A 25,858-nucleotide genomic window follows, 5' to 3' on the forward strand; every position below is an offset into this window, starting at 1 on the left:
TTCGCGTATTGACCATGAGGAGAAAATTCGACCAATTAGAGCCAGTACAGAGGCTTACCGACAATCATTCTTCCCATGCACTATTCGCTAGTGTAGGGCTTCCCAACGTGTGGTCCGCGGACCCCTTAGGGGTCCGTCGGCTCTTTCTAGGGGTCCGCGGTCACCTTTTACCAAATGGTGTAAAATAATGAGCAAAATTATTGAATAAATATGTGAAAATCAAATTCATCACTATTTTTTTTGTGTGTGAAAAACGTGTACTTTTACTTCAGGTCGTATTCCCAAGCAGCCTTTGCGGTTCCTGTGAGAACGCATACACAAGTTAGTGCCGGAGAACGCGGTTTCTCTGATCGACTGTTTCGCAACAATACGGGGGTCGTTTGTGCGCCGGTTCACGGCGCTAGATGCGCTGAAACGTTTTACGCTGGCACGTATGCAGCCCCAGGCATAATTAAATGTTAAACTTGCTTAGTCAGTGCACTACCTATTTCATAAGTCGATTTTTGACCAGTTTATTACTTCTAACATGGATCGGTGGCTGAAGTCAGAATCACTGAAGAAGGGTGCAGTTACTCCATCACCGCTCCCACCGGAGGTTCCAGTCCTCCCTCGGGCATGTGTATGTGTGTGTGTGTGTGTGTGTGTGTGTGTGTGTGTGTGTGTGTGTGTGTGTGTTTTGTCCTTAGCGGAAGTTAAACTTCGGTTAATAGTGTGTAAGACTAGGGACCGATGACCTCAGCAGTTACGTCCCATAGACTTTACATACACTATTGGCCATTAGAATTACTACACCGCGAAGATGACGTGCTACAGACATGAAATTTAACCGACAAGAAGAAGATGCTGTGATATGCAAATGATTAGCTTTTCAGAGCATTTACACAAGATTGGTGTCGGTGACGACACCTACAACGTGCTGATATGAGGAAAGTTTGCAACCGATTTCTCATACACAAGCAGCAGTTGACCGGCATTGCCTGGTGAAACGTTGTTGTGATGCCTCGTGTAAGGAGGAGAAATGCATACCATCACATTTCCGACTGTCGTAAAGGTCGGATTGTAGTCTATCACGATTGCGGTTTATTGTATCGCGACATTGCTGCTCACGTTGGTCGAGATCCAAAGACTGTTAGCAGTATATGGAATCGGTGGGTTCAGGAGGGTAATACGGAACGCTGTGCTGGATTCCAACGGCCTCGTATCACTAGCAGTCGAGATGACAGGCATCTTATCCGCATTGTTGTAACGGATTGTGCAGCCACGTCTCGATCCATGAGTCAACAGATGGGGATGTTTTCAAGACAACAACCATCTGCACGAACAGTTCGACGATGTTTGCAGCAGCATGGACTATCAGCTCGGAGACCATGGCTGCGGTTACCCTTGACGCTGCATCACAGACAGGAGCGCCTGCGATGGTGTACTCAACGACGAACCTGGGTGCATGAATGGCAAAATGTCATTTTTTTTGGATGAATACAGGTTCTGTTTACAGCATCATGATGGTCATATCTGTGTTTGGCGACATCGTGGTGAACGCACATTGGAAGCATGTATTCGTCATCGTCATACTGGCGTAACACCCGGCGTGATGGTATGGGGTGCCATTGGTTACACGTATCGGTCACCTCTTGTTTGCATTGACGGCACTTTGAACACTGGATGTTACATTTCAGATGGGTTACGACCCGTGGTTCTACCCTTCATTCGATCCCTGCGAAACCCTACATTTCAGCAGGATAATGCACGACCGCATGTTGCAGGACCTGTGCGGGCCTTTCTGGATACAGGAAATGTTTGACTGCTGCCCTGACCAGCACATTCTCCAGATCTCTCACCAATTGAAAATGTCTGGTCAATGGTGGCCAAGCAACTGTATCGTGTTGAAGCTGCATGGGCAGCTGTACCTGTACACGCCATCCAAGCAGAGGTGGTTGTTCTGGGTACTGATTTCTCAGGATCTACGCACCCAAATTACGTGAAAATGTAATCACATGTCAGTTCTAGTATAATATATTTGTCCAATGAATACCCGTTTATCATCTGCATTTCTTCTTGGTGTAGCAATTTTAATGGCCAGTAGTGCACATTTAAACATTTTTCTTCGAATTTCACAAAAAACTACACACACACACATACACACACAAAACACGAATGTTACAAAATATGCATGCTCCTTAGACAACAGTAGCCAAACAGTGGAAGTGAACAGACCACAAGCGGCAGCTTGTCAACAGCGAACAGTTCAGACGTGACGTTGATCGTTCTTGGAGGAAGGCAGCTCCAATGTGTGAAATGTCAATTACCAAGTAATTTTAATCAGGCTATAGTGTGTTGAACAAAGGGAGTAAATCCACTAGTAAGTGTCTGGATACAGTGGGAATTCAAATTGGATCATTAATTTCAATTTGTTTTCACTCATCTCTAAACCAAAGACTATTGATACTTTGAGGGAGGGGGGGAGGATTCAAATGGTTTAAATGGCCCTGAGCACTATGGGACTTAACATCTGAAGTCATCAGTCCCCTAGAACCTAAAACTACGTAAACCTACCTAACCTAAGGACATCACACACATCCATGCCCGAGGCAGGAATCGAACCTGCGACCCTAGCGGTCGCGCGGTTCCAGACTGAAGCGCCTAGAACCGCTCGGCCACTCCGGCCGGGAGTGGGAGTGGGGTGAGTGAGTTCCCAAGGATTTTGCACTGAACTTTGAACTTTAAAGTTACTGTGCTCTTGACTGAGTAGGGGTCCGCCATGGATTTTCGACTGAAGAAGGGGTCCGCCAGCTGAAAAGGTTGGGAAGCCCTGCACTAGTGGAACAGGGTTGGAGGGCTCAGATAGCGGTACTGAAAGCACGCTCCACCACACCCCATTAGGTGTCTTGTGGAATATGATGTAGATGTACTTGGAAGAGCATTAGAGAGTAAAGCAGGATTTTAAAGGATTTTAAAGAATTAAATTTTGCACCATTACCCTGTATGTATGTTCTGAAAACATCAATGTTCATCAAGAAACAAGAAATTAGCAAGGAACGTCATGTTTCAATATATCTCCAAAAGGAACCTAGCACATGGGGATCAAACTGTGCAATAAACCTCCTAATACTATAAAAACTATTATGTATTAAAAGTGTAAGAGAGACAAGTAAGGACATATATACTGTACCAATCCACCTACTCAGTAAGACAATATTTTGATAAAAGCAGTAAAATATGTTTCAATTCACAATTTAAAAACTAAATGCGAAACTCCACTATGTTACGTAGTTGTATACGTGAACTCCTTTGAACTTATGAAACAGAATGTGCAAATGTAAATAAATATCATATAGCCTTAGGTTTAAGATGTATGATGTCATATTGAGGCAAATTATATCCAATAAGTGATATCAGAGGACACTAACAACATTGTAATACTTCAACTGGACTGATGACCATAGATGTTAAGTCCCATAGTGCTCAGAGCCTTTTGAACTTCAACTGTGATGGCAGAAAACAGCCCAACCATTATGAAGCGACCACCAGCTTCCGCAGTGCCTTGTTGGCAACTTGGCCCACGGCTTTGCGGGATCTGCAGCACACTCAAATCGTACCATAAGCTATTAGTAACTGAAATTGGGACTCATCTGACCTGGCCATGATTCTACAGTTGTGTGGAGTCTAACTGACATGGTCACAACCTCATAACAAGTGCTGCAGGTAATGTCATGCTGTTAGCAAAGACACTTGGGTCAGCTGTCTGTTGCCACAGCACATTAGTGCCAAATTTCACCTCACTGTCATAATGGATATGTTTGTCGTACATCCCCATTGATTTCTCTGGTTATTTCATGCAGTGTTGCTTGTCTGTTAGCAATGACAACTCTATGCAGATGCCACAGTTCTGGGTCAATAAGTGAAAGCCACTAACCACTGTGTTGTCTGTGGTTAAAGGTAATGCCTGAAATTTGGTATTCTCGGTACACTCTTGCCACTGTGGATCTTGGAATATTGAATTCTCTAATGATTTTCAAAATAGAATGTCCTATGCGTCTAGCTCCAACTACCATTCTGCTTTTAAAGTCTGTTAATTCCCACTGTGTGGCCATAATCACATTGGAAAGCTTTTCACATGTATCACCTGAGTACGAATTACAGCTCTGCCAATGCACAGCCCTTTTGTACCTTGTGTATGTGATACTACCACTATTTGTGTATGTACATATCACTATCCCATGACCTTTTATCACCACAGTGTAAACTAACACTGAGAAGTAACATTCTGACACAATATGTGTAACTAGTGGGAAGTTAGTTCAGAAACAGTAGTATTTTAGTAAACCTACTGCATGAAAAAGCCTGCTATGAGTAACGTTCAGAAGAGCATGTGTGACAGCCTGCAAGACATCATTTATTTCTGTAACCATAGATACAAGTTACAAACAAGGCAGTCACAAATTGATGTTGATAAGACAGCAATACTGATTTGGACATGATTCTTGATCTTTTGTATTGCTGAATATAATGTTTTGTGGTGTGAAACACAGCAGATAAATATCTGCAACTGAGAGCTCTCCTCAGAAATATTACTGGTATCTGCAATTGAGAGCTCTCCTCAGAAATATTATTGACTTGTGCCTCTGGAGAGTATGTATGAAAAATAAATACATGTACAGTTATTGTTTATTTGAACTTTCCACTGACTATCAGTGACTATGGACACAAAGTAGCAAAAGTCAAAGAAGTTATTCATAATGTTTATTGCTACAATCATAGATACACAATGTGATTAGCAAAGAATTGTGACCATGACTGCAGAAGATGTCAATAGCATCTTGAAATGAAGGTTAAATATCAGTAAAAGGAACAGTATGCTCAGACATTTGACAGTTATGGAGACTTCTGTTTCAAATGCAAGATCGTGAAACTAGTTTCGATTATGTAAGTGATAATTTCTGTGCTATTCCAGGTTTAATGGATGTTGTGATGAACTTACACTCCACTGGTGTTCCATATTGTTTATGGTGAGTTTACTGATGTACTTTTGTTTGGGTATTAGACCAGGTTTATTTCAGGTTCAAAGTCTGAGTGCATACAGTTTTTTCAAGAGATATGGTGTACAGATGTTAGTAACAGAAATTTTTAGCAGTAAAAAATGAATCTGATTTGTAATATTTTTAATGAGTGAGGTTTTCTTTAACATAAAAAATCTGTTATAGTACAGTAACAGTTGGCATTTCCAAAGATTATTGAGGAGAGATGCATTCTTGTTCTGGTTTGTCGGTTTGCGCTCATATTACTGAAAAATGCGAAAAAATTAGTGGTCCTCTGAATTATGGCACGCTGGCAGTCAGTACTGTTGTTAATAGTTTTATTTGTTATAGGAAAAAGATAGGAAGACCAAAAAACATCTGAGCATTGGCCTTAATCCATTTACTCTTTCCCCTCTCCCTCTCTGTCATGAATTACCACAATGTGCCATGGAAATAATAATAATAATAATAATAATTATTATTATTATTATAAATTAATAAGGATCACAACAGTATGAAAAACAGAACTCATTATCAGCTCCACTACCATTACCATGAACTTCTAGCAACAACAGCGACATCAACATAAATGAAAAGATCACTTACTTCTGAGCAATCCTCAATAGCTTTGTGCACGTTGCCAACAGCCAGGTGTGCAGCAGCACGGTTTGAATACAATGCAGCCATTTTGAATCCAAGATTAATGGCATGACTGTAAGCACTGATTGCTCCCAGGTAATTACCCATTTGGAAAAATGAGCTATAAAATATAAAACAACACAAATCTTTAGATTACTAGTGCAGAGTAATACCTAACCAATAGAAAACACACAGAATATTTTGAAATATTACAGGCATGAATAACATCTCTCCACATATATGCAAACATAATTTATTACAAGATGATGTTTCTGAAGCTCTGTATTGCAGACTTGGGATCAATTAAAGATATTATTAAATGCCACTACTTAAAGTAGGAATTCTTTATGTTCCATTTTCTGTATACTTACACCTTGGCTCATTCCACACTCTAGCATAACAAATGCTCAAATAGATCAACACATCATGAAAGTAAAAATGTCAGTTAAATGAAATGCATTAGGAACATCAGTTATTTCAATAAATACCTAAAAGTATTAGTATCTAAATTATGAGCCTCTTTTCATGTATTGTCCGCAGCTCGTGGTCTTGCAGTAGCATTCTCGCTTCCCACGCAAGGGGCCCCGGGTTCGATTCCTAGTGGGGTCAGGGCTTTTCCCTGCCTCAAGATGACTGGGTGTTGTTGTGTCGTCATCATCATCATTAATTCCCATTATGGTCAGAGGAAGACAATGGCGAACCACCTCCACTAGAAACTTGCCTAGTTGGCGGTGCGGGTCTCCTACATCGTTCCCTATGCTCCTCAGCGTATGGGACCTCTTCATCATCATCATATTATTCTGGGCATACTAACTGTTTCTGTAACAGTTCCTGGCTGGAATTTATAATGTAGTCCGCTGTCACCAGTTTCACTAAACTGCCATTGACCCTATGTTATAAATGTGATATAACTGCACAAGAATAGTGGAAGTGTTTATAGAATATGTAGATGCAGCTATATTAGGAGTGCGTAGAACAACAACTGATTTAACATAACATGAATACAACCTGGCCTGCAGCATTTCATGAGGTTTCAGTTGTACTAATAACTGTATCAATGTTACCAGAATGAATTTTAACTCTGCAGTAGTATGTGCACTGACCTGAGACTTCCTGGCAGATTCAAACTGTGTGCAAGTTCAGGACTGGAATCTGGAACCATTGTCTTTTGCAGGCAAGTTGACTCACTACATCCCAGAAATTGTGACAAGAAATTTGAGAAACAGATTATTGTGACATTAGGAGCAGGTGCAGCTGAACCTGCGAGTGCTTGACAGCTGAGGAGGTGGGTCAATAGAGCCAGGCAGGGCTCAGTAGCCACACAAGCTTCGTGGTGTCATTAATAGATTGTGGCACCCTTTGCAGATGGTCTGAGTATGAGAATTTTAGACTGCAGGTCAGGTGTGCACCAGCTTCTACTGCATGGTCGCTATAACCCTGTTGCTGGCATGAGCACAGAAGAAGGGCTGCCATAGCTGAATTGCCTGGTCAGAACAAATATAAAAATCATACTAAATCTAATAAAAATGAAACATAACTAGTGACAGAAAATCTGTAACATACTTATGAAGACAAAATTAGGACGAGTGCATGGATGAAAATGCACCTTGATATGAAGTGTGGTTTTTAAGCTATTTCATATTAAATATTTTATGTATATAAGGAACCTCAAATACAGAGTAAGTCAAAAAGAACTCAACAACTTTGGAATGATATAAAAATTTATTGGGGAAACTTACAGAATTGGTAGACGTGACATTTTTTAGCAAACAACCTCAAGTTGGATTCGTGTAGTGCATTCTACCACCTGAAGTGCCAGTGTAGTGCACAGTTAAATTGGCTAGTTTCACTGGTGAGGAGCATGCTCACTGTGCGTTTTGGTTTCATGAAACAAATTTCTTTCTCTGGGGTTTCATTATTTAAGAGTGTGTGTATGTTTCTCCCCTTCCAAGTTAGGCCCAATTTACTGCAACGAGTGTGGGAACAAATTGATTAGTGATGGGATGTTTGCCATATCACAAACGGTAGTCATACTGAACCACAATGACACTTGATACTTTTATGTGGAACTTGAGGTTGTTTCCAAAAAAATGACACTCATACAGATTCTGTAACTTATCTCAATAAATTTCTATATCATTCAAAAGCTGTAAAGCCTTTTTCGACTCACCCTCGTCTTGATAATGGCTTAACCCTACAATACCAAGGCATTTTCCATAATGTGTAATACCAAGGGAGTGGGGAGATGCATGTTACTTTGTGCCTACTACAAAAAAATTAAATAAAATGATTGTTATTTGTTATTAATGGGACCCTGTGATGTAGACAGAGAGGAACGTGGGACTGTAGCTGGGAATAATAAAACACTTGAAGATCAGGGCCGAGTGTTAATACAGTGCATCCTGACAGTTTCCATCGGCGTCCAACATTCCTCCACCCCACACCGACATCTATATTTGGCAGTGATGGCTACATTTGGTGTCAGAATAGCAGGTGTCGTCTGTACAGTACAACGTTCGTGCCCACCACCTGCATTATAGTCAAAAAATGTGGTGAGTGTTGACCAATTTTTCTTTTTGAGTGTTGGATATTTTCTTTCTTTGCGTTGTCAGAGTAAGCGTTAGTGTGTTTGGGGCAGTAAGATTTTTTTCCTTTCACGGCACTTAATTACTTTTGTTTGGGGTTGAGTATGATGTTTTATTTATCTCCTCCTAAAACACAAGATGAGATACTGAGCTGTAGGAAGTCAGTTTATTTTTGTAGTTAAATGTTTTGTTTCTGTATGATTTTATAGGTTGAAATTGGGACTAACTGGGAACGAAAGCAACACAATCGCAGAGTCAGGGACGTAAGGTGTGTCGGAACCCGAAGCAGTACAGATTTTGTTGGGAAGGGTAGCACAATTGACAGCGGACAACACACAGTTGAGAAGTGAATTAAAATCTAGGAGTGAGTGGGAAACCACCTGATAAGTTGTTGTCACCGAGGATACCGCAGCAGGAGACTGATCCAGCTGCTGCGAGTTTGATTATTCTGTTTTCTGGCAAGGTATCTGAGGATGTGCGTTCGTTTGTGGAGGACATAGAAACTTCAGCTGTGATGAATGGTTGGTCTGATGAACAGTTGTTACATGTAGCCAAGATTAGATTAACAGGTGTTCTCAGGCCTTAAGGAAGCCAGGACAGTTGAAGCAGTTGAAGGAGGGGCTTTTACAGAGGTACAGAAACAGCATAGCACTTGGTACTTTAGAGAGAGGTTGAGTAAAATGACAAAGAGATAGGGGGAAAAGGTACAGAAATTTGTGGACAGAATAAGAGAAATTAACGAGTATACTTACGAGTTGGGTCAGAGTGATGAAGTGAATGGTGTCCTGTTGCAGGAGGCCAAGCAAAGGGCACTTGATGTATTTTTGAGGGGGTTACCAGTGCATATGGCGCGGAAAGTGCGTGAAGAGGCTCTGAAAGATTTGTATTCGGCCATTCAGCTGGAAATCCAATGTGAGGAAATAGACGTGGCAATGGGGGTACGTGATAGACAAACAGTGTTTACAGCAGGTATAAAATGTTATGAGTGTGGTTAGTAGAGTGGAGTTAATAGAGGTGGACAATTGCTAAATGGCAGAGGGGGCTCAAGACCCACCTAAGGAAGCCCCGTTTAATTTAAATGCTACAAATAAGTATGCAGAGGTGGAATGTTCAGTGGTAGGATCCATAGGAACTAAAAAGTTTAACATTTTGTTGGACACAGGGCACAAATGGCAGTGCCTACTAAGAGTTTAATGGAATGAAGGAAGTTAGAACCACCACATTATAGGTTGAATGGGGGATAAGGAGGTTACGCCTTTGGGGTCAGTGACAGTTGACTTACGCATAGGGAATATCCGATTTGATGCATGCATGGAGGTAGTACCATGAGTAAGCGAGGACTACGACATGATCCTAGGAGTAGATTTCTTGCATCAACATCATGCCAAAATTGACCTTGGACAATGAACTGTGAACTTGGTGGAATGTTATTTCAGCTAGGGGAAACTGTTGTTGATGCAGAGCTGTTGTGTTGATGCAGAGCAGTTCGAGGGACATTCAATGTAATGAACAAACCAATTGGGCAGTGTAAATTAGCATTAAGGCTTAATTCGTGTGAGTGTGTGTCTAGTGGCACCGGAAAGTCACTTTGGGTAAGTGTAGAGTCAGATCTACCTGTGGGTATGGTATGTGTTATTGTACCATTGGAGGATAGAAGTTTTGGATCTATTAAGTTGTTTTGTGAAATGTATTATTGTACACATACAAGAGGGAAACAATGGGTGAATAGTCCCTGTGAACGTGGATAATTTTAGCGCTATAGATGAGAATTTGGGAAAAGGAGTTTTAGTAGTGAATTTGGATGAACCAGATGACAAAGACTGGTGTTTGAGAGGTAGGTGTAACGATCAACAACTAACTGCCGACAGAACTGCATTGTGTAACGAAGTTAAGCAGTTGAAAGGAGGAGAAAACGAGCATATGGAAGAACTGTTATGGGAATTTAAGGATTTGTTTTTTCTGCAAGGGCTGTTACCAGCAATTCCATTAGTTCAACATAGGATACCAACAGGGAACGAAGCACCTGTTTACCATAAACCATAGAGAATACCGAGGTAATTGCAGCCGATTGTGGAGGATTTCAATGATCAGCAGCTTGCTGATGGTATTATAGAGCATAGTAATAGTTGCTGGGGATCGGGCATTGTCATTGTGCCTAAAAAATCTATGGATGGAACTAAGAAATACAGGTTCTGTTGTGACTACCGATACCTCAATAATAAGACAGTAATGGACGCATACCACATTCCAAACATACTGGAGACTTTGGATCACTTAGGATAGTGCCAGTACTTTTCTATGATGGATTTGACAAGTGGTTATCATGAGTTAGAGGTGGCTGCAAAGGATCATCCAAAAACTGCTTTCTCTAATCCTGGAGACCATTACCAGTACATCAGAATGCCATTTCGTTTGAAAAACACTCCAGCAATGTTTCAGAGGTTGCTAGACAGTAAGTTGAAGGGTTTGAAACCATGGCAGTGGCTAGTCTATTTGGATGACATTATAGTGTTCTCAAGTCGTATGGAACAGCATAGACAATGGTTAAGGGAAGTCTTTATGGGGTTAAGAGCAGCTCGTTTGATGTTGAGCCTGGAGAAGTGTCATTTTGCATTGGAAGAAGTGAAATATTTAGGTCATATCATCAGTAAGGACGGAGTGCGAACAGATCTGAGGTTGGTACAGGCTGTAAGGGATCTTCAGGAGCTGAAAACAGTTAAGGAAGTGCAATCACTTGTCGGAATTTGCAATTTTTATTGAAAGTTCATGAAGGGTTTTGCAGACTTAGCACAGCCATTGATGCAATTGTTACGGAAGGGTGTGAAATTTTGAGTGGACAGAAGAGTGTCAGAAGGCGTTTGACAAACTGAAAGAAGTGTTCATATCAAGTCCGTTTCTTGTGTTTCCAGATTTTGAAAAGGAATTTATTCTAGCGTGTGATGCATCAAATCAAGAATTAGGTTGTGTTCTTAGTCAGGAAACTGATGGGAAAGAACATCCTGTAGCCTATGTGTCTAGGCAGTTGAATGCAGCAGAGAGGAATTACTCAACAACGGAGTGGAAGATGCTTAGCGTAATCTATGGAATCACATATTTTAAATGTTATTTATATGGGAGAAGAGTTCGGGTAGTGACAGATCATGCTGCATTGAAGTCGTTGTTAGGATTGAAGGATCTGTCCACTAGACTCCTTAGGCGGGCTGTGAGGCTTAGTGAATTCAACTATGAGATGGTGCACAAGCCTGGAAAGAAGCATGGTAATGCGGATGCACTGAGTAGAAAGGAGGCTAAAGTAGAAGTCATAGGTTATGACCTAGCAGTATGCAAGAATTACACGATGCTGGCAAAGATTGTAAATTGTATCGGACACAGCCACAATTTAATATGTACGACGGTCTTCTGTGCAGGGAAACAAAGTTAGGGCCAAGTGTAGTAGTGCCAGCAAAGCTGAGAGATGGGGTTTTAAAAGAAGCACATGATCATGTGTTATCTGCTCATGGTGGGAGTAGAGCGACAAACAGGAGAGTGGTGGAGAGGTATTGGCGGAAGGGTAGGAAAGTAGATGTGGATCAGTATGTCAAGAATTATATACCGTGTACGCAGAGAGCAGATTTGAGTTGGAAACGGATACAGCTACAATGATTGCTGGAAGCAACATGTCTATTTTCCATGTTGGGAATTGATGTCTTAGGACCTTTCAGTCAAACACCATTGGAGAACAGATTCGTTCTGACAATAATAGATCATTTTTCGAGGTATGTGGAGATGGTGGCTATGCCAAATCAACAGGCAGCAATGGTCACGCAAGTGTTAATAAACAACTGGATTTTGAAGTTTGGTGTACCGGAGACAATAATTACTGACCAAGGGACCAACTTCTTGTTGGATTTAATGAAGGAACTGTGTAAATTGTTGAACACAAAGAAGTTGAGGAAGAGCGTGTTGCATCAACAGGCAAACAGAAGGACAGAACAATCAGGAAGATGCTGAGTTTTTATGTGGATTCCCATCACCGTCAGTGATGCGAGTATTTGAAGGATATTGTATATGCATACAATGCAAAAGTCCAACCAATACTGGTTTGTCTCCATTTGAGGTAGTGTACGGGTGTGAACTGTAAAATTGCATGAGTCACACACAGTTAATAACATTAACATTTCCAAAATATATAAAAACAAAATTTTACAAATTTCTGCCAGTTAACTTATGGCAAACACATAGGCTTGCAAGGTAGGACTTGCGAACTTTTAAAACGTATTGGGGAGGGGGTAAGCAACCACCGCACACACCCAACAGTTTTTGCTGACTAGAAACAATATAAAAAATCCACTATGGTGTACATTAGCAACCTTGCTTGATTATAGCCAAATACACATAAACAGAAATTTATGTAAGTTACATCTTCCAGATGAGCAGGAATTCGTTATGCAATTGACTAGCTCTTACCACGAGGCAAAAGGAATTTTTCTTCTTTCTTAGAGTACCTTTTACACATGAGTCTAGTAATACTAGTTATGGCAGGCGAGAGAATGGATCAATTCTTAGTGCCATGCATTTTAAACAGTACAGCCATTGGTGCCTTAGACTTTCACAGACTTGGCAGAGGCTAACAGTCGAATAACTCGTAAACAAGCTGGGAGGGGAAAGAAGCAATCCGAACCGAACCACAGATTTAATCTGATTACCCCCCCCCCCCCCCCCCTTTCGTCCTCAACAGGGGACAAACGGACCACCCTTTCTAATATTACCACCTTCCCGCAGGTGGGCAGACGAGAATGAATGGTGGGAAACCCCCAAAATATACGGCTGGTATAATTAACAAGAATAAGAAAATTGAATTCAATTAAACTTCATAAAATCTATTAACAATCAATACTCAACTTCCGGTGCGTTACGACTCCCAGGACTGAATCAACACAACACCTCCAAATGCTCTGCCGAGCCACCCGCTGCCAGCCGTTTCAATGGACGCAGGAAGGCTTGCCGATTTTCAGAACCTCCACGCCGGTTGACAGCATGCAGCCGAACTGCAAATTCAGCCCGTTGCAGACCCACGCTCAGGAAGATTCCTTTCGCGATGAGCAGTTAATGCCCCATACCATGGAACCGCTGTTCGTATCGCTTACGCTGATGCTGTGGTCTGCGTGCTGTCCCTCTAGCACTGTCAGAAAAGTCCCTTCTTGATGCCCCAACTGCCAACTCCCCCGAGAGCCCATACAGCCACCTCTTAAACCCACGCGAACAGCCCACTTTTCCCCTTTCCCAGAAAATGAAGGGTGACTGCTTCACGCTATGCACTGTGGCCCACTTTTCAAAGCTAACTTTACTACTGCTCAGGGTGAAAAATGCCGTCACCGTTTGATTTAGTGAAGCTACAGAAAGGAAAGACCGATGAATCTGTACATCAATTCTCGAGGACAATTCGGGATGTTTGGAAACGTTTACAAAAGACGAATATGAAGGCTTTGGAAAGGGAGGAAGACGCAGTGAAGCGGAAAGGAATTTTACCACAGTACAGAGTAGCGCAATGGGTAATGTTATTCAGCCCCTATACGCCAAAAGGGAAAATGAAGAAGTTCGTCACGAGGTTTCAAGGACCATACCAAGTAGCTGAAACCACATCCCCCGTTAATGTTAAGCTTCAGCTGCCAACTAGAACAACGATAGTACACATTGAGCGGCTGCAGCCATTTAAGGGTTGTCCACATGTGATTCCAGGCATGTCACAGGAAGGGAAGAGGAAGAAAGAGAGAGTGGAGAGAGGTGTTAAGCGCAGGGAAAACCAGGAAGATAAGAGTATGGCATGATGTACCGCGTGCTTTGCAATCCAGAAAGTAGTAGAGTATTTGTAGTTTTTTGTTTTCTTCTTACGAATCATTGGGTTTGCGTAGATTAATTAGGCATTGTATTTTCGTATGTTGTATGCATTTTCGAGTATTGTGAGCCTGCTGGGGACAGCAGCCTTTTTGAAGAGGGAGGAAGGGTGATGGTGATCACTGTCCTCACGTCACTGAAAAGGGGAGTGTTGAGCAAGTTGGTAGAAGTAAAAAACTGAGGAGGTATTGCTGATCTCAGCAGTTAACAGCCGGTACGCTGAGATGACAAGGGAGGAATTACAAAGCTGCCATAGAAAGAAGGTAACAGTAGGTCCAGCCAGGGTGATAAGCACCAATTTGGACATGTGCTCGGTGCAGTAATTTTTAGCCAGGAGGAAAGAAATAGACTGTCCAAGGGACATCGTGGACCCAAAATTGAGCTTGCAATAGATCAGGATGGATTGGATATTCTCCACCTATGAAAATTTGATAGTAGTAGCAGCTAGTTTTGAGCAGGGAGTATTTGCAGAAGTGAAACTTATAGATCTCGAGGGGAGCAGAATTTTAATCAATGGAACTGAGTGTAACATAATAGGACCAACCTTCTATCTGCCAGCATCAATTTCAGTAGTCACGCAATTGAATGTTACACAGCCACAGCTGTACTGGCCAGAAACAACTTTAGAGTTTTTGCCAAGGCTGAATATGACCTTGTTAAATCAAACTCTGGAGTCAGGTCTGCTGAGATCCATAAACCAGTTCATTTCAGAGCAAGAGGGGCACATATCAGCTGAGCAGCTTGTGCAGCATGTTGCTCATATAGGGAAAGGCAACGACGAGTAACGATTGTTTTGAGCACCTCTGTGCCAAGTGCCATCGCAGCCTTAACTTTGTTGTGTGTTGATTTTATTCTGAGCAGGTGGGGAGCCAATTCCAAGGGTTTTGTCTCATGTCATGGGTTTTAAAAGGACTAGATCACATCTAAGTTTTCTGATAGTAGTAGTAAATATGCCATAAGTACGTGCTGGACTTTCTGAAGGATGCAACCATCAATGCTGCATGGTACTGTGCCACTCTGTTGAAATGGAAAAAGGTGATTCAGAAAAAGTGGCCTGGCCTTCTCAGATCTGGTGTTCTGCTGTTGGATGACAATGCTAGACCACAAGTGGAGGCAATGCAAAACCATATTGCAATTCTTGGTTGGGAGTGCCTACACCATCCACCTTACAGTCCGGATCTCGCACCAAGTGACTTCCATCTGTTTCCTGCTTTGAAGAAGACTCTCAGCGGAAGGCGATTTGGCAGCAATGCTGATGTCAAACAAGCTGTTCTATGCTTCTTCCGTATGCAATGCCCTGAATTTTTCCTGGATGGCTTTTTGAAGCTTATAAAGTATGGCAAATATCTCAATGTACTTGCAAATTATGTAGACAAATAGAGATATGTCTTATTTTTAATGTCTCATTCTCCCTCTCTCTCTCTCTCTCCCCCCCCCCCCCCCCCCCCCCCCACTTACACACACACACACAACTCTGACCACAGTCGACAGGGGAAGCTTATTTTCCAACTCCCCCACATAGTTGTTTCTTGTGGCAGTATGAGTGGACCTGGTGTTAATATAAACTGGCAGCTTCCATTTTCAGTGCCTATTCATTATAAACACTGAGTGTCACCAGAAATCTACCAGCATATACCATATTACGAGAAGGAAAGTTGATACTCACCATATAGCAGAAATGCCGAAATGCAGGTAGGCACAACAAAAAGACTAGCAATTACAGCTTTCGATCATGGCCCGTTGTCAACAATAGACAGACACACACACACACACACACACACACACACACACACACACACACACACACACACTCTCACAAACGCAACTCACACACACGACTGCAGCCTCAGGCATCTGAAACCAGTTGCCTGAGACTGCAGTCATGTGTGCGTGTGTGTGTGTGCACATGCGTATGTGTGTCTGCTGATGAAGGTCCATGGTCAAAAGCTTTAATTGTGAGAGTCTTTTTGTTGTGTTTATCTGCAACTCAGCATCTCCACTATATGGTGAGTAGCATCTACCATAAGCTGTACAAAATTTAATATGTATGTAATGTTAACCATCTTAGTTTTCAGCATGCAAATTTTTACTCCAATTTACACATCTTACAAACTGACAGCTCAAGGTTTCTGCTAGAGCTAGACAAACAACACTGCCACCATGTTAGGATGGACAGTGACAGGGTGCGTCAGTTGTATACACGTGGGAGGCATAGAAAGTAACACACAATAATATTTTTCTCCCCTGGTATTGCAGCTGGCATATTGAAGTTTCACAACGATACTGTCTGAAGTTTGTGCTACAGAGCGTATTTTGTTTTCATGTGGAGCTCTAGTGAGAGAAGTCTGAACTACATAACAAACATGGCGTGCATGTTACTGTTGTCAACTTATGAAGAGCAGCGAAGTGTAGGTCAATATTTGTGCACCAAAGGGCACGAACTGAGTGAAATTCACACGGACATGCATGGCACATATGTGGACGACTGTATGGGCTGTAGCAATATCCCAGGTGATGTGCGTTCTTCCAAGAAGGTCATGTGAACCTTACTGACTCACCACATTCCAGGCAGCTGGTAACAGCTGCAACCCCGCAGATTGTCAGAGCCATTGAGGTAGCAATGGCATGTGCAACTGTGAAACTTATCACAACAGTTCAACATTTCCTGTGGTGGAGAGTATGATGTTGTTCATGACATGATGAAATTTTGTAAAATAGTGCTCTCTGGATGCCTAAGAACCTGACAGACAGCCACATGGGCCAGCAAATGATGCCAAACTTGGATCACTTAATGCATTATGGCACAAAAGGGTATGATTTTATGAAAGGAATCATTAATGGTGATGAGTTGTGGGTGTACCAATACACACCTGAAATCAAGCTGGCATCTATGGATTGGAAACATCATAGTTCCCCAAACAGAAAAAAATTCAAAGTACTCAATCTGCTAGAAATCTGCTTGTGACATGTGTACTGGGATATGTGTGATATGCTATTGGTGGACCTTGTTGAACATAGAACCACTGTGAATGCTGCAGCCTGCATTAAAACTTTGATTAAGTTGTGTCATGCCCTTCATGACGAACATCACAATATTAATGCTGACAGTGTCACACTTCTTCATGACAATGCTCGGCCCCATGCTGCTGCTCCTGTTCGTGAGAAAATCACCAAATGTAGGTGGGAGTTTCTCCAGCATTCACCATACAGTCCATACCTTGCACCATTGGACTTCCAACTGTTTGGCCCCACAAAGAAAATCCATGGCCGGCCAATGCTTTGTGACAGATGTGGAAGTGAAAATCAGCAGTCCGAAGATGGCTATACTTGGTGACAATGTAGCATAGTAAGTAAAAGATGTAAGTTCATTTGTCAACAATGTAGGAAAAGACAGATTACTACTTACTGTAAAGAAGACACATCAAGTAACAAACAGGCACAATTACAAGACACTAGCATAGAGTGTTTGGCCACAGTCTTCATCGGTAAAAGAGAGACACACACACCACTCACACACACACAAGCAAGCAAAGCACATCTCATGCACACACAACAGCCAGCTCCAACTTCTCAGGCCAGAATGCAACTATCATGTGGGATGTAAACAGCAATCTGGAGGGAGCAGGGAAGGGGAAGGGAGATGAACGGTCTCTCTCCATAGGGATATGATCCTTGTGGCAACGGTTTGGGATCAGGAGTGGCATAAGGATGGACTACGATGTTGTGGGGGTTGGGTGGCTGATGGAATACCACATCAGGAAGGGTGGGAAGTATCTCGGGCAGGATGTCCCTTATTTCAGAGCGTGATGAAAGGTAATCAAAGCCCTGGCAAAGAATGTGATTCAGTTGTTCCAGTCTGGGATGATACTGGGTGATCAAAGAAACTCTCCTTTGTGGCTGGGTCTTGGGGGTGGTGGGAGGATTGGAGGTGTGAGAGAAAATGGCATGAGAGATCTGTTTGTGGACAAAGTCGGGGGACGCCTGTCTGTGAAGGCCTTAGTGGGACCCCCAGCATACTCAGCAAGGGACTTTTTGTCACTGCACATATGCCATTCCTGAGTGCCAAGCTGTATGGAAGGAATTTTTTGGTGTGAAAGGAATGACAGCTGTCAAAATGCAGGTACTGTTGGTGGTTGGTGGATTTAACATGGACAGTGGTGTGGATGGAGCCACCAGAGAGGAGAAGGTCAACATTTAGGAAGTTGGTATGCAGGGTTGAGGAGGACCACATGAAGTGAATGGGAGAGGAGGCATTGAGGTTGTGAAGGAATGAAGATAGGATGCCTTAGCCCCAAGCCCAGATCATGAAGATATCATCAATGAACCTGAACCAGACTAAGGGTTTGGTGTTCTGGGAACTAGGAATGTCTCCTCTAGGTGGTCCATACAAAGGTTGGCATAGGAAGTTGCCTTGTGAATGCCCATGTACTGTGGATTTGTTTATATACCTTCCCTTCAAATGAGAAGTAGTGTGGGTTAGAATAAATTTAGTAAGGTGTATGAAAAATGAGGTAGTAGGTTTGGAGTCTGAAGGACACAGGAAAAGATAGTGTTCAATAGCGGTACGACCACGGGCATGAGGTTATGTTGGTGTACAGGGAGGTGGCATCAACAGTGGTAAGTAGGGATCCAGGAGGTAAAGTGATGGGGATGTTGGAGAGTCAGTGAAGGAAGTGGTTGGTGTCTTTGATGTGGGAGGCATGATTACTGGCAATTGGTTGGAGGTATTGGTCAATGAGGGCTGAAATTCTTTCAATGGGGGCACAATAACCAGCCATATTGGGGTGTCCAGAATTGTTGGGTTTGTAGATTTAGGGGAGTATGTAGAAGGTGGGTGTGTGGGGTGTCATAAGGGTGAGGAGGGAAATGGATTCACAGAAGATGTTCTAGGAAGGGCCTAAGGCTTTGAGCAGGGATTGGAGTTTGTGTTGAACCTCTAGGATGGGATCCATGTGGCCGAGTTTATAGGTGGAGAAGAAAGATAATTGGTGGAAGCCTTCTGTCAGGTAGTCACTGTGATTCATAGTAACAGTGGTGCAACCTTTGTCTGGAGGTAGGATGATAGGTCAGGATTTGTTTTAAGGTTGTGTATGACCGTCGTTCCTTCTACTGAAAGGTTGAAGGACCTGGAGAAGGATGGTGAAACTAAGTTGTAGGTAAGGAATTCCTGGAAGGTGACCAGCAGCTGGTTAGGTGGTAGGATCATGGTTGGATGGTGAGGCAGGGTTCAATGTTGAAATTAGAGTATTTGGAGGGATTGGTAGCAAAGAAGTGCTTCCATTGCAAGGATTGGGAGTGGAGAGTAGGTCTTTGACAAGTCCAGCATGGTTAAATTTGGGCATAGGACTAAAGGCGAGGTCTTTGGAAAGGACTGAAACTTCTGTGGAACTAAGATGTTTGAGGGAAAGGTTAACAACAGTGTTACGGGAATGTCTTGGATCTAGATTTGGTGGAGAGTTGGTAGGTTGTTTTGGGGGATGTGGCAAACAGATCTCCTGCGCCATTTCCCCTCACACCCCCAAGAACCAGCCACAAAGGAGTGGCCCCTTCAACACCCAGTACCACCCTGTTAGGAGGAAGCTATATACTGACTGACTTTTCTATGAGCATACACTCTTGGAACTTTAACAGTAAACCATAACGTGATGCAGAATGCCTCTCTTGCAGCATCTGCCACTGGTGTTGGCTGAGCATCTCTTTGAAGCTTTCGCACTTACTAAATCAACGTATGTTGAAATGTGCTGCTCTTCTTTGGATATTCTCTATTTCCATTATACACTGAGGTGACAAAGGTCTTGGGACAGTGATATCAAAATATAGAAATGGTGGTAGTATTGTGTACACATGGTGTAAAAGGGCAGTGGAATGCCAGAGCTGTCATTCGTACTCAGATGATTCACGTTAAAAGATTTCTGACATGCTTTTGGCCACACAATGGGAATTAACAGACTTTGAATTCACAGTAGTAGTTGGTGCTAGATACAAGGAACTTTCCATTTTGGATATCGTGAGGGAATTCAGTGTTCCAAGAGCCACAGTGAATACCAAATTTCAGGCATTACCTCTCACCACGGATAATGAAGTGACCGTCACACTTAACTAACTACCAACACACTTCACTAACTACCAAGAGAAGTGGCGTTTGCATTGAGTTGCCAATGCTAAAGACAAGCAACAGATATATGATGAACATATCACTTAGGATTGTGTTGCGAAATTTAGTGTTAATGGGCTATGGAAGCAGATGACAGACAAGTGTGCCTTTGCTAACAGCATTACATCATCTGCGACATCTCGCCTGGGCTTGTGACCATATCAGTTGGTCCCTAAATGACTGGACACCATGGCCTGGTCAGATGAGACCCATTTTCAGTTGGTAAGAGCAGATGGTAGGGTTCAAGTGTGGTGTAGACCCCACAAAACCATGGACCCAAGTTTTCAACAGGGCACTGTGAAGCTGGAGGTGGCCTCATAATGGTGTCGGCTGTGTTTACATGGAATGGACTGGGTTCTCTGGTCCAACTGAACTGATCATTGCCTGGAAATGGTTATGTTCTGCTACTTTGAGACTATTTGCAGCTGTGTGGGGTAACTGCAGGGTCTTAGGTACCTTGCCATGGTTCATGCGGCTCCCCCCCCCCCCCCCCACCATCCCCACCCACGGAGGTTCGAGTCCTTCCTTGGGCATGGGTGTGTGTGTTGTTCTTAGTGTAAGTTACTTTAAGTTAGATTAAGTAGTGTGTAAGCCTAGGGACTGATGACCTCAGCAATTTAATCCCATAGGAACTTTCCATCACCACCACCAACACCATTTGCAGCCATTCATGGACTTCAAGTTTCCAAACAACAATGGAATTTTTATGAATGCCAATGCACCATGTAGCCAGGCCAAAATTGTTTGTGACAGGTCTGAAGAACATTTCTGGACAATTAAAGTGAATGATCTGGCTACCCAGATCGTCCAACATGAATCCCACTGAACATTTATGGAACATAATCAAGAGGTCAGTTAGTGCACAAAATCCTGCACTGGCAATGCTATCGCAATTATGGATGGCTATAGAGGCAGTAAGGCTCAATATTTCTGCAGGGGACTTCCAACAACTTGTTGAGTCCATGCCATTTCGAGCTGCTGCACTACACTGGGTGAAATAAGGTTCAATGCAATATTAGAAGGTATCCCACGACTTATGTCACATCAGTGTAAATCGTATCTGATATGGATCCCAGAAAGGCAAGCAATATTCAAGTATTGGTCAAACAAGTGTTTTGTAGCTGCTTACTTTGTTGAAGAACAGTATTTTCTGAGGATTCTTCAAATGAATCTCTGTCTGGCATCTGCCTTACTCTTAATTTTATGTGAACATTCCGCTCCAAATTTCTCCATACACATACTCCTAGATATTCTATGGGAGCAACTGCTTCCAGTGATTTTTCTACAATTGTGTAATCATTAAGTAGAGTGTCTTTCACTCTGTGTGTTGGCAAAATGTTACATTTGTTTATGGTGACAGCCATCTGGCATTCTCTGCAGCAAGTGCCGATCCCCTGCAAATCTTCCTGCACTTTTATACAATTATATAGCACTGCAACTATTTTGTATACAACAACATCGTCCACAAAAAGCTTTGTGGAACTTCTGTTATCTATTAGGTCATCTACATATAGTATGAAAAGTAATGTTCCTAGAACACTCCCTTGTAGCCCACCCAGAGGTACTTCTCTGTCTGAAAGCTTCTCTCCATTGAGAACAAAAACCTGTGTTCTGTTTGCTAGAAACTCTTCAATTTAATCAAACAGACATTCTATAAGCTCTTATTTTGTTCACTAGGTGGAAATGTGGAACAGTCCAATTGCCTTCCCAAAATCAAGGAAAATGCCATCTACAAGAGGAACTGTATCTGCTGCTTTCTGGGTCTTGTGGACAAACAGAGTGCTTCTTGTGGACAAACAGAGTGCTGAGTTTCATATAATTGTTGTTTTTTAAACCCCTGTTGATGTCTACAGAGCAGATTTTTTGTCTCCAGAAATGTCATGATATGTGAGCATAAGACATGTTTCTAAATTCCACAACAGACAGATATCATAGGTAAAGGTCTATAGTTTTATGTTTCTGTTTGACGATCCTCTTTGAAAATGGGAATGACCTGTCTTTTTTTTCCAACCATTATGAATGCTTTGCCCTCCAGAGACCTGCTGCTAGAAGATGGGCAAGTTCTTTCACATACTCGATGTAGAAGTTACCGAAAAAAGTCTTCTTCAGAAGCAGAAAACACACAAACTCACACAAACATTACTCACACATGCATGGCTACTGCCTATGGTCACTTAGGCTTGACTGTGAGCTGCATCTGACATGAGTAGCAATTCAAGGTGGATGGTGGGGTAAGGAGAAGGTGTTGAATGTAGAGGGGAAGGGATAGCAGGGTAGGTGTAGGGGAAGATGATGTGCTGTTGCGGAGTGAACAGGTGCACAGTGGGGATGGGATAGGGCTGTGCTGAGGAAGGGGGAAAGGGAGAATGGAAAGGAGAGATGCAGAGAAGGGGGGAATACTGGTAAGTGGGTTGGTGGAATATAAGGTGTGCATAGTACTGAGTGGGAGCAGGGAGGAGGGCAGGTGACAGGGATTAGTGAAGGATGAGACCGAGGGTTTACATTAACAAAGGATATGGTGTAGGGAGAGTTCCCACCTGCACAATTCAGAAAAGATGTTGTTGGTAGGAAGGATCCAGATGGCACAGTCTGTGAAGCACTTGTTGAAGTGAAGCACACTATGTTGGGTGGCATGATCAGCAACTGGGTAAACCAGCTATATTTCAGCCACAATTTGGTGGTGGCTCTTAATGTGGGAAGACACCTTGTTAGCTGTCATGACCACATAGAAAGCAGCACAGTGCTTTCAACCCAGTAAGTAGATCATGTGGCTGCTTTCATATGTAACCCTGCCTTTGATGGGGCAGGGTATGACTGTGGCGGAACTAGAGCAGGTGGTAGAGGGAGAACTTGTGGGACAGGTCTTGCATCAAGGTCTGCTGCAAGAATATGAGCATTGAGGCAAGGGGTTGGGATCAGGGGTGGATTAGGGATGGACAAGGACACTGTGAGGTTCAGTAGGTGGTGGAATACCAGTATGGTAATCATGGGGAGGATAGTGAGTAGGACTTTTCTCACTTCAAGACCTGACACAAGGCTTTCAAAACACTGAAGGAGACTGTGGATCAGTTGCTTCAGTCATGGATGTATTAACACAAGACAGAAGTTTCCTTGTGGCCAGACGGTGGGCATGTGGGATGTGGTAGGTGACTGGAGTGACAAGGCTTGAGAGACCTCTTTCTGTACAAGATTGGGAGAGTAATTTCAGTCTTTCAAGGCCTCAGTGAGACCTTTGTTATCTTTGGAGGGGGATGCTTGTCACTTCAGATGTGATGACCACAGGTGGCTAGGCTATGTGGGAGGAATTTCTTGTTCTGGAATGGGTCACTGCTGCTGAAGTGGAGATATTGTTGATAGCTGGTAGATTTGATGTGGATGGAGGTACTGAGTAACCATCCTTGAGGTGGAGGTCAACATTGATCAAGTTTGCTTGTTGGGTTGATGAGGACCTCGTGAAGCAAATGGGGGTGGGTGTGTTGCGGTTCTGGAGGAAAGTGAATAGGGTGCCTCACATCATGAAGATGTCATCAGTGAATCAGAACCAGGTGAGAGGTTTGGGATTCTGGTTGGTTAAGGAGGATTCCTCCAGATGGCCCATGAATAGGTTACCATAGGATGGGCCAAGTGGATGCCCATTGCTGCACCATGGATTCATTTGGCCTTCAAAGGTGACGTAACTGTGGATGAGGACACTGGTTATGGTGACAAGAAGTTGTTTTTAGGTTTGGAGACAGTTGTGTTTCGGCAACGGTAATGTGCAATAGCAGCAAGGCCATTGATGTTGGGGATGTTAATGTTGAAGGAAGTGGCACTGACAATGATGAGCAGAGTACTGGATGGAAAAGGGACAGGAACTGTGAAGAGTCACTGGAGAAAATGATTGGTGTCTTTTAAACGGGAGGGGAGGCTATGGGTAATAAGCTGAAGATGTTGGTCCACCAGAGCAGAGATTCTCTCAGTGGGGGCACACTGACAGGCCACACAGGGCATCCTGGATAGCTGGCTTTATGGAATTTAGGGGGCAAGTATAAGACAGTGCAGAGAATTTGTTAGCAGGTAGGATTATAAGGTTAGGATCAGTTTTCATGTGGTGGAGCAAGGTTCTTTCTGCAGATATAAGGTTTGTTTCCATGTTGAGGGATTTTGGGAATAATGGTGAGGCAGGGTTCAAGATTAGGAAATCTGTGGTGCTTTGGGGGCAGTGGGGATGGATCACGGCTGGATGGAGGATGAACAGATTCAGGCAGGGTTCAATATTAGTTTTGGATTGAGTCTGATTGGTATAGTCAGTGGTGAAAAAGTGTTTACACTGTAGGGATCAGAAGAAGGAGAAATCTTTAAACAAATCTAGCATGACTAAATTTGGGAGTGGGGCTATAAAGGAAAGATACTTCTGTGGGACTAAGGCATTTGGAGGACATGTTCATGAGGGTATTTTGCATCTTTTTAGGTTCTAGATTCTTTATGTTGGTGGGAGGGAGTTTTGAGGGTATGGTAAAAGTAGAAGGTCTGCAAGGCAGGATTTGCCAGCAATGAGGGATGCAGAGGAGGTTTGATGAAGAGTAGATGAACAGTTTGGTGAGTTCTTTGAGGTGGCATTGAGCATGCTGCTCCAGTTCCTGAAGTGCAAGAGTTTCAGTTCAGAAGAATTTTACAGATGGAGAGGAGGTACTGCACGGAGGTTTGGCTTGAATTTATAAGGTTTTGCAGGACTAGGAAGGTGAGGGCTATGGACTGACAGAATTATGGCCACTGTGAAAGGAGGGGTTGCATAGAGAGATTGGTAATTTGATTGTCAGGCCTTTTGGGGAAAATCCTTGAGCTTAGCAACAACTCAGGAGCAGTATGTGGGACACTGTTCTAGCTAGGGATAGGGAAACTTTTCTATACCGGAGCAGATGGAAGGAGCAAAAAATCCATAGTGAAGGATTTAAAAAAAAAAAAAAAAAAAAAAAAAAAAAAAAAAAAAAAAAAAGAGTAAAAATACAAGAGGAATGGCGTGTCTGATTATTTGGACACTGAAGTAGCTAGTAATAATACAGTTAATTAGAACCTTCTGAATAAGTAATACTTTATTAATTACAACAAAACTCATCTTTGCTTGCCAGGCTGGGCTGTAGCTACGAGGTTGCACCAATGAACCTGTGATTTGGAACATGGCAAATGAGCCATGATTACTTAGTGATGAATACATACAAATTCACGATGGCCTTACTGTGGCTTTGCTGAAGTAACTAGAAAACATTAGTTCATAGACACTTGTTAACACTGTTCAGGAGGCAGAAGTCTCTTCACTCCCTTACAGCTGATACAGGCTGTGTCACAATGAGTAGGCAGCACATCGACAATTAATTAATTTATTTATTCTCCATGGACAAATACAAGGATTTGTTTTAGATAGTTCACATAGTGATCATTTCCCCTAATAAAATTGTGGGAAACACTTATATACAATAGGCCTACAGATAAGAAATATGTTGCTTTTTTTTTGGTACATGTAAATACTATTTATACAAATGAAAGTATTCTATTCCTCTGAGAGAAATTCCTTAATACTATAAAAACACTTATTGCTGAGGAACTCCTTCAAG

The 25,858-nt window shown here is 42.6% G+C and overlaps 1 protein-coding gene across 1 annotated transcript in view; it reads right to left on the reverse strand.

The window, feature by feature from the left end:
• The window catches only part of LOC124788671 (dynein axonemal assembly factor 4-like), a 129,117-nt gene that overhangs the window by 12,376 nt on the left and 90,883 nt on the right, over positions 1-25,858 (reverse strand). The window contains exon 6 of the mRNA XM_047255953.1: positions 5,622-5,775. Within this exon, the coding sequence (XP_047111909.1) occupies positions 5,622-5,775 (154 nt within the window). The remainder of the gene's footprint in view (positions 1-5,621; positions 5,776-25,858) is intronic.

The sequence above is a fragment of the Schistocerca piceifrons genome, chromosome 3 (assembly GCF_021461385.2).
Source record: "Schistocerca piceifrons isolate TAMUIC-IGC-003096 chromosome 3, iqSchPice1.1, whole genome shotgun sequence".
Taxonomy (NCBI): Eukaryota; Metazoa; Arthropoda; class Insecta; order Orthoptera; family Acrididae; genus Schistocerca; species Schistocerca piceifrons.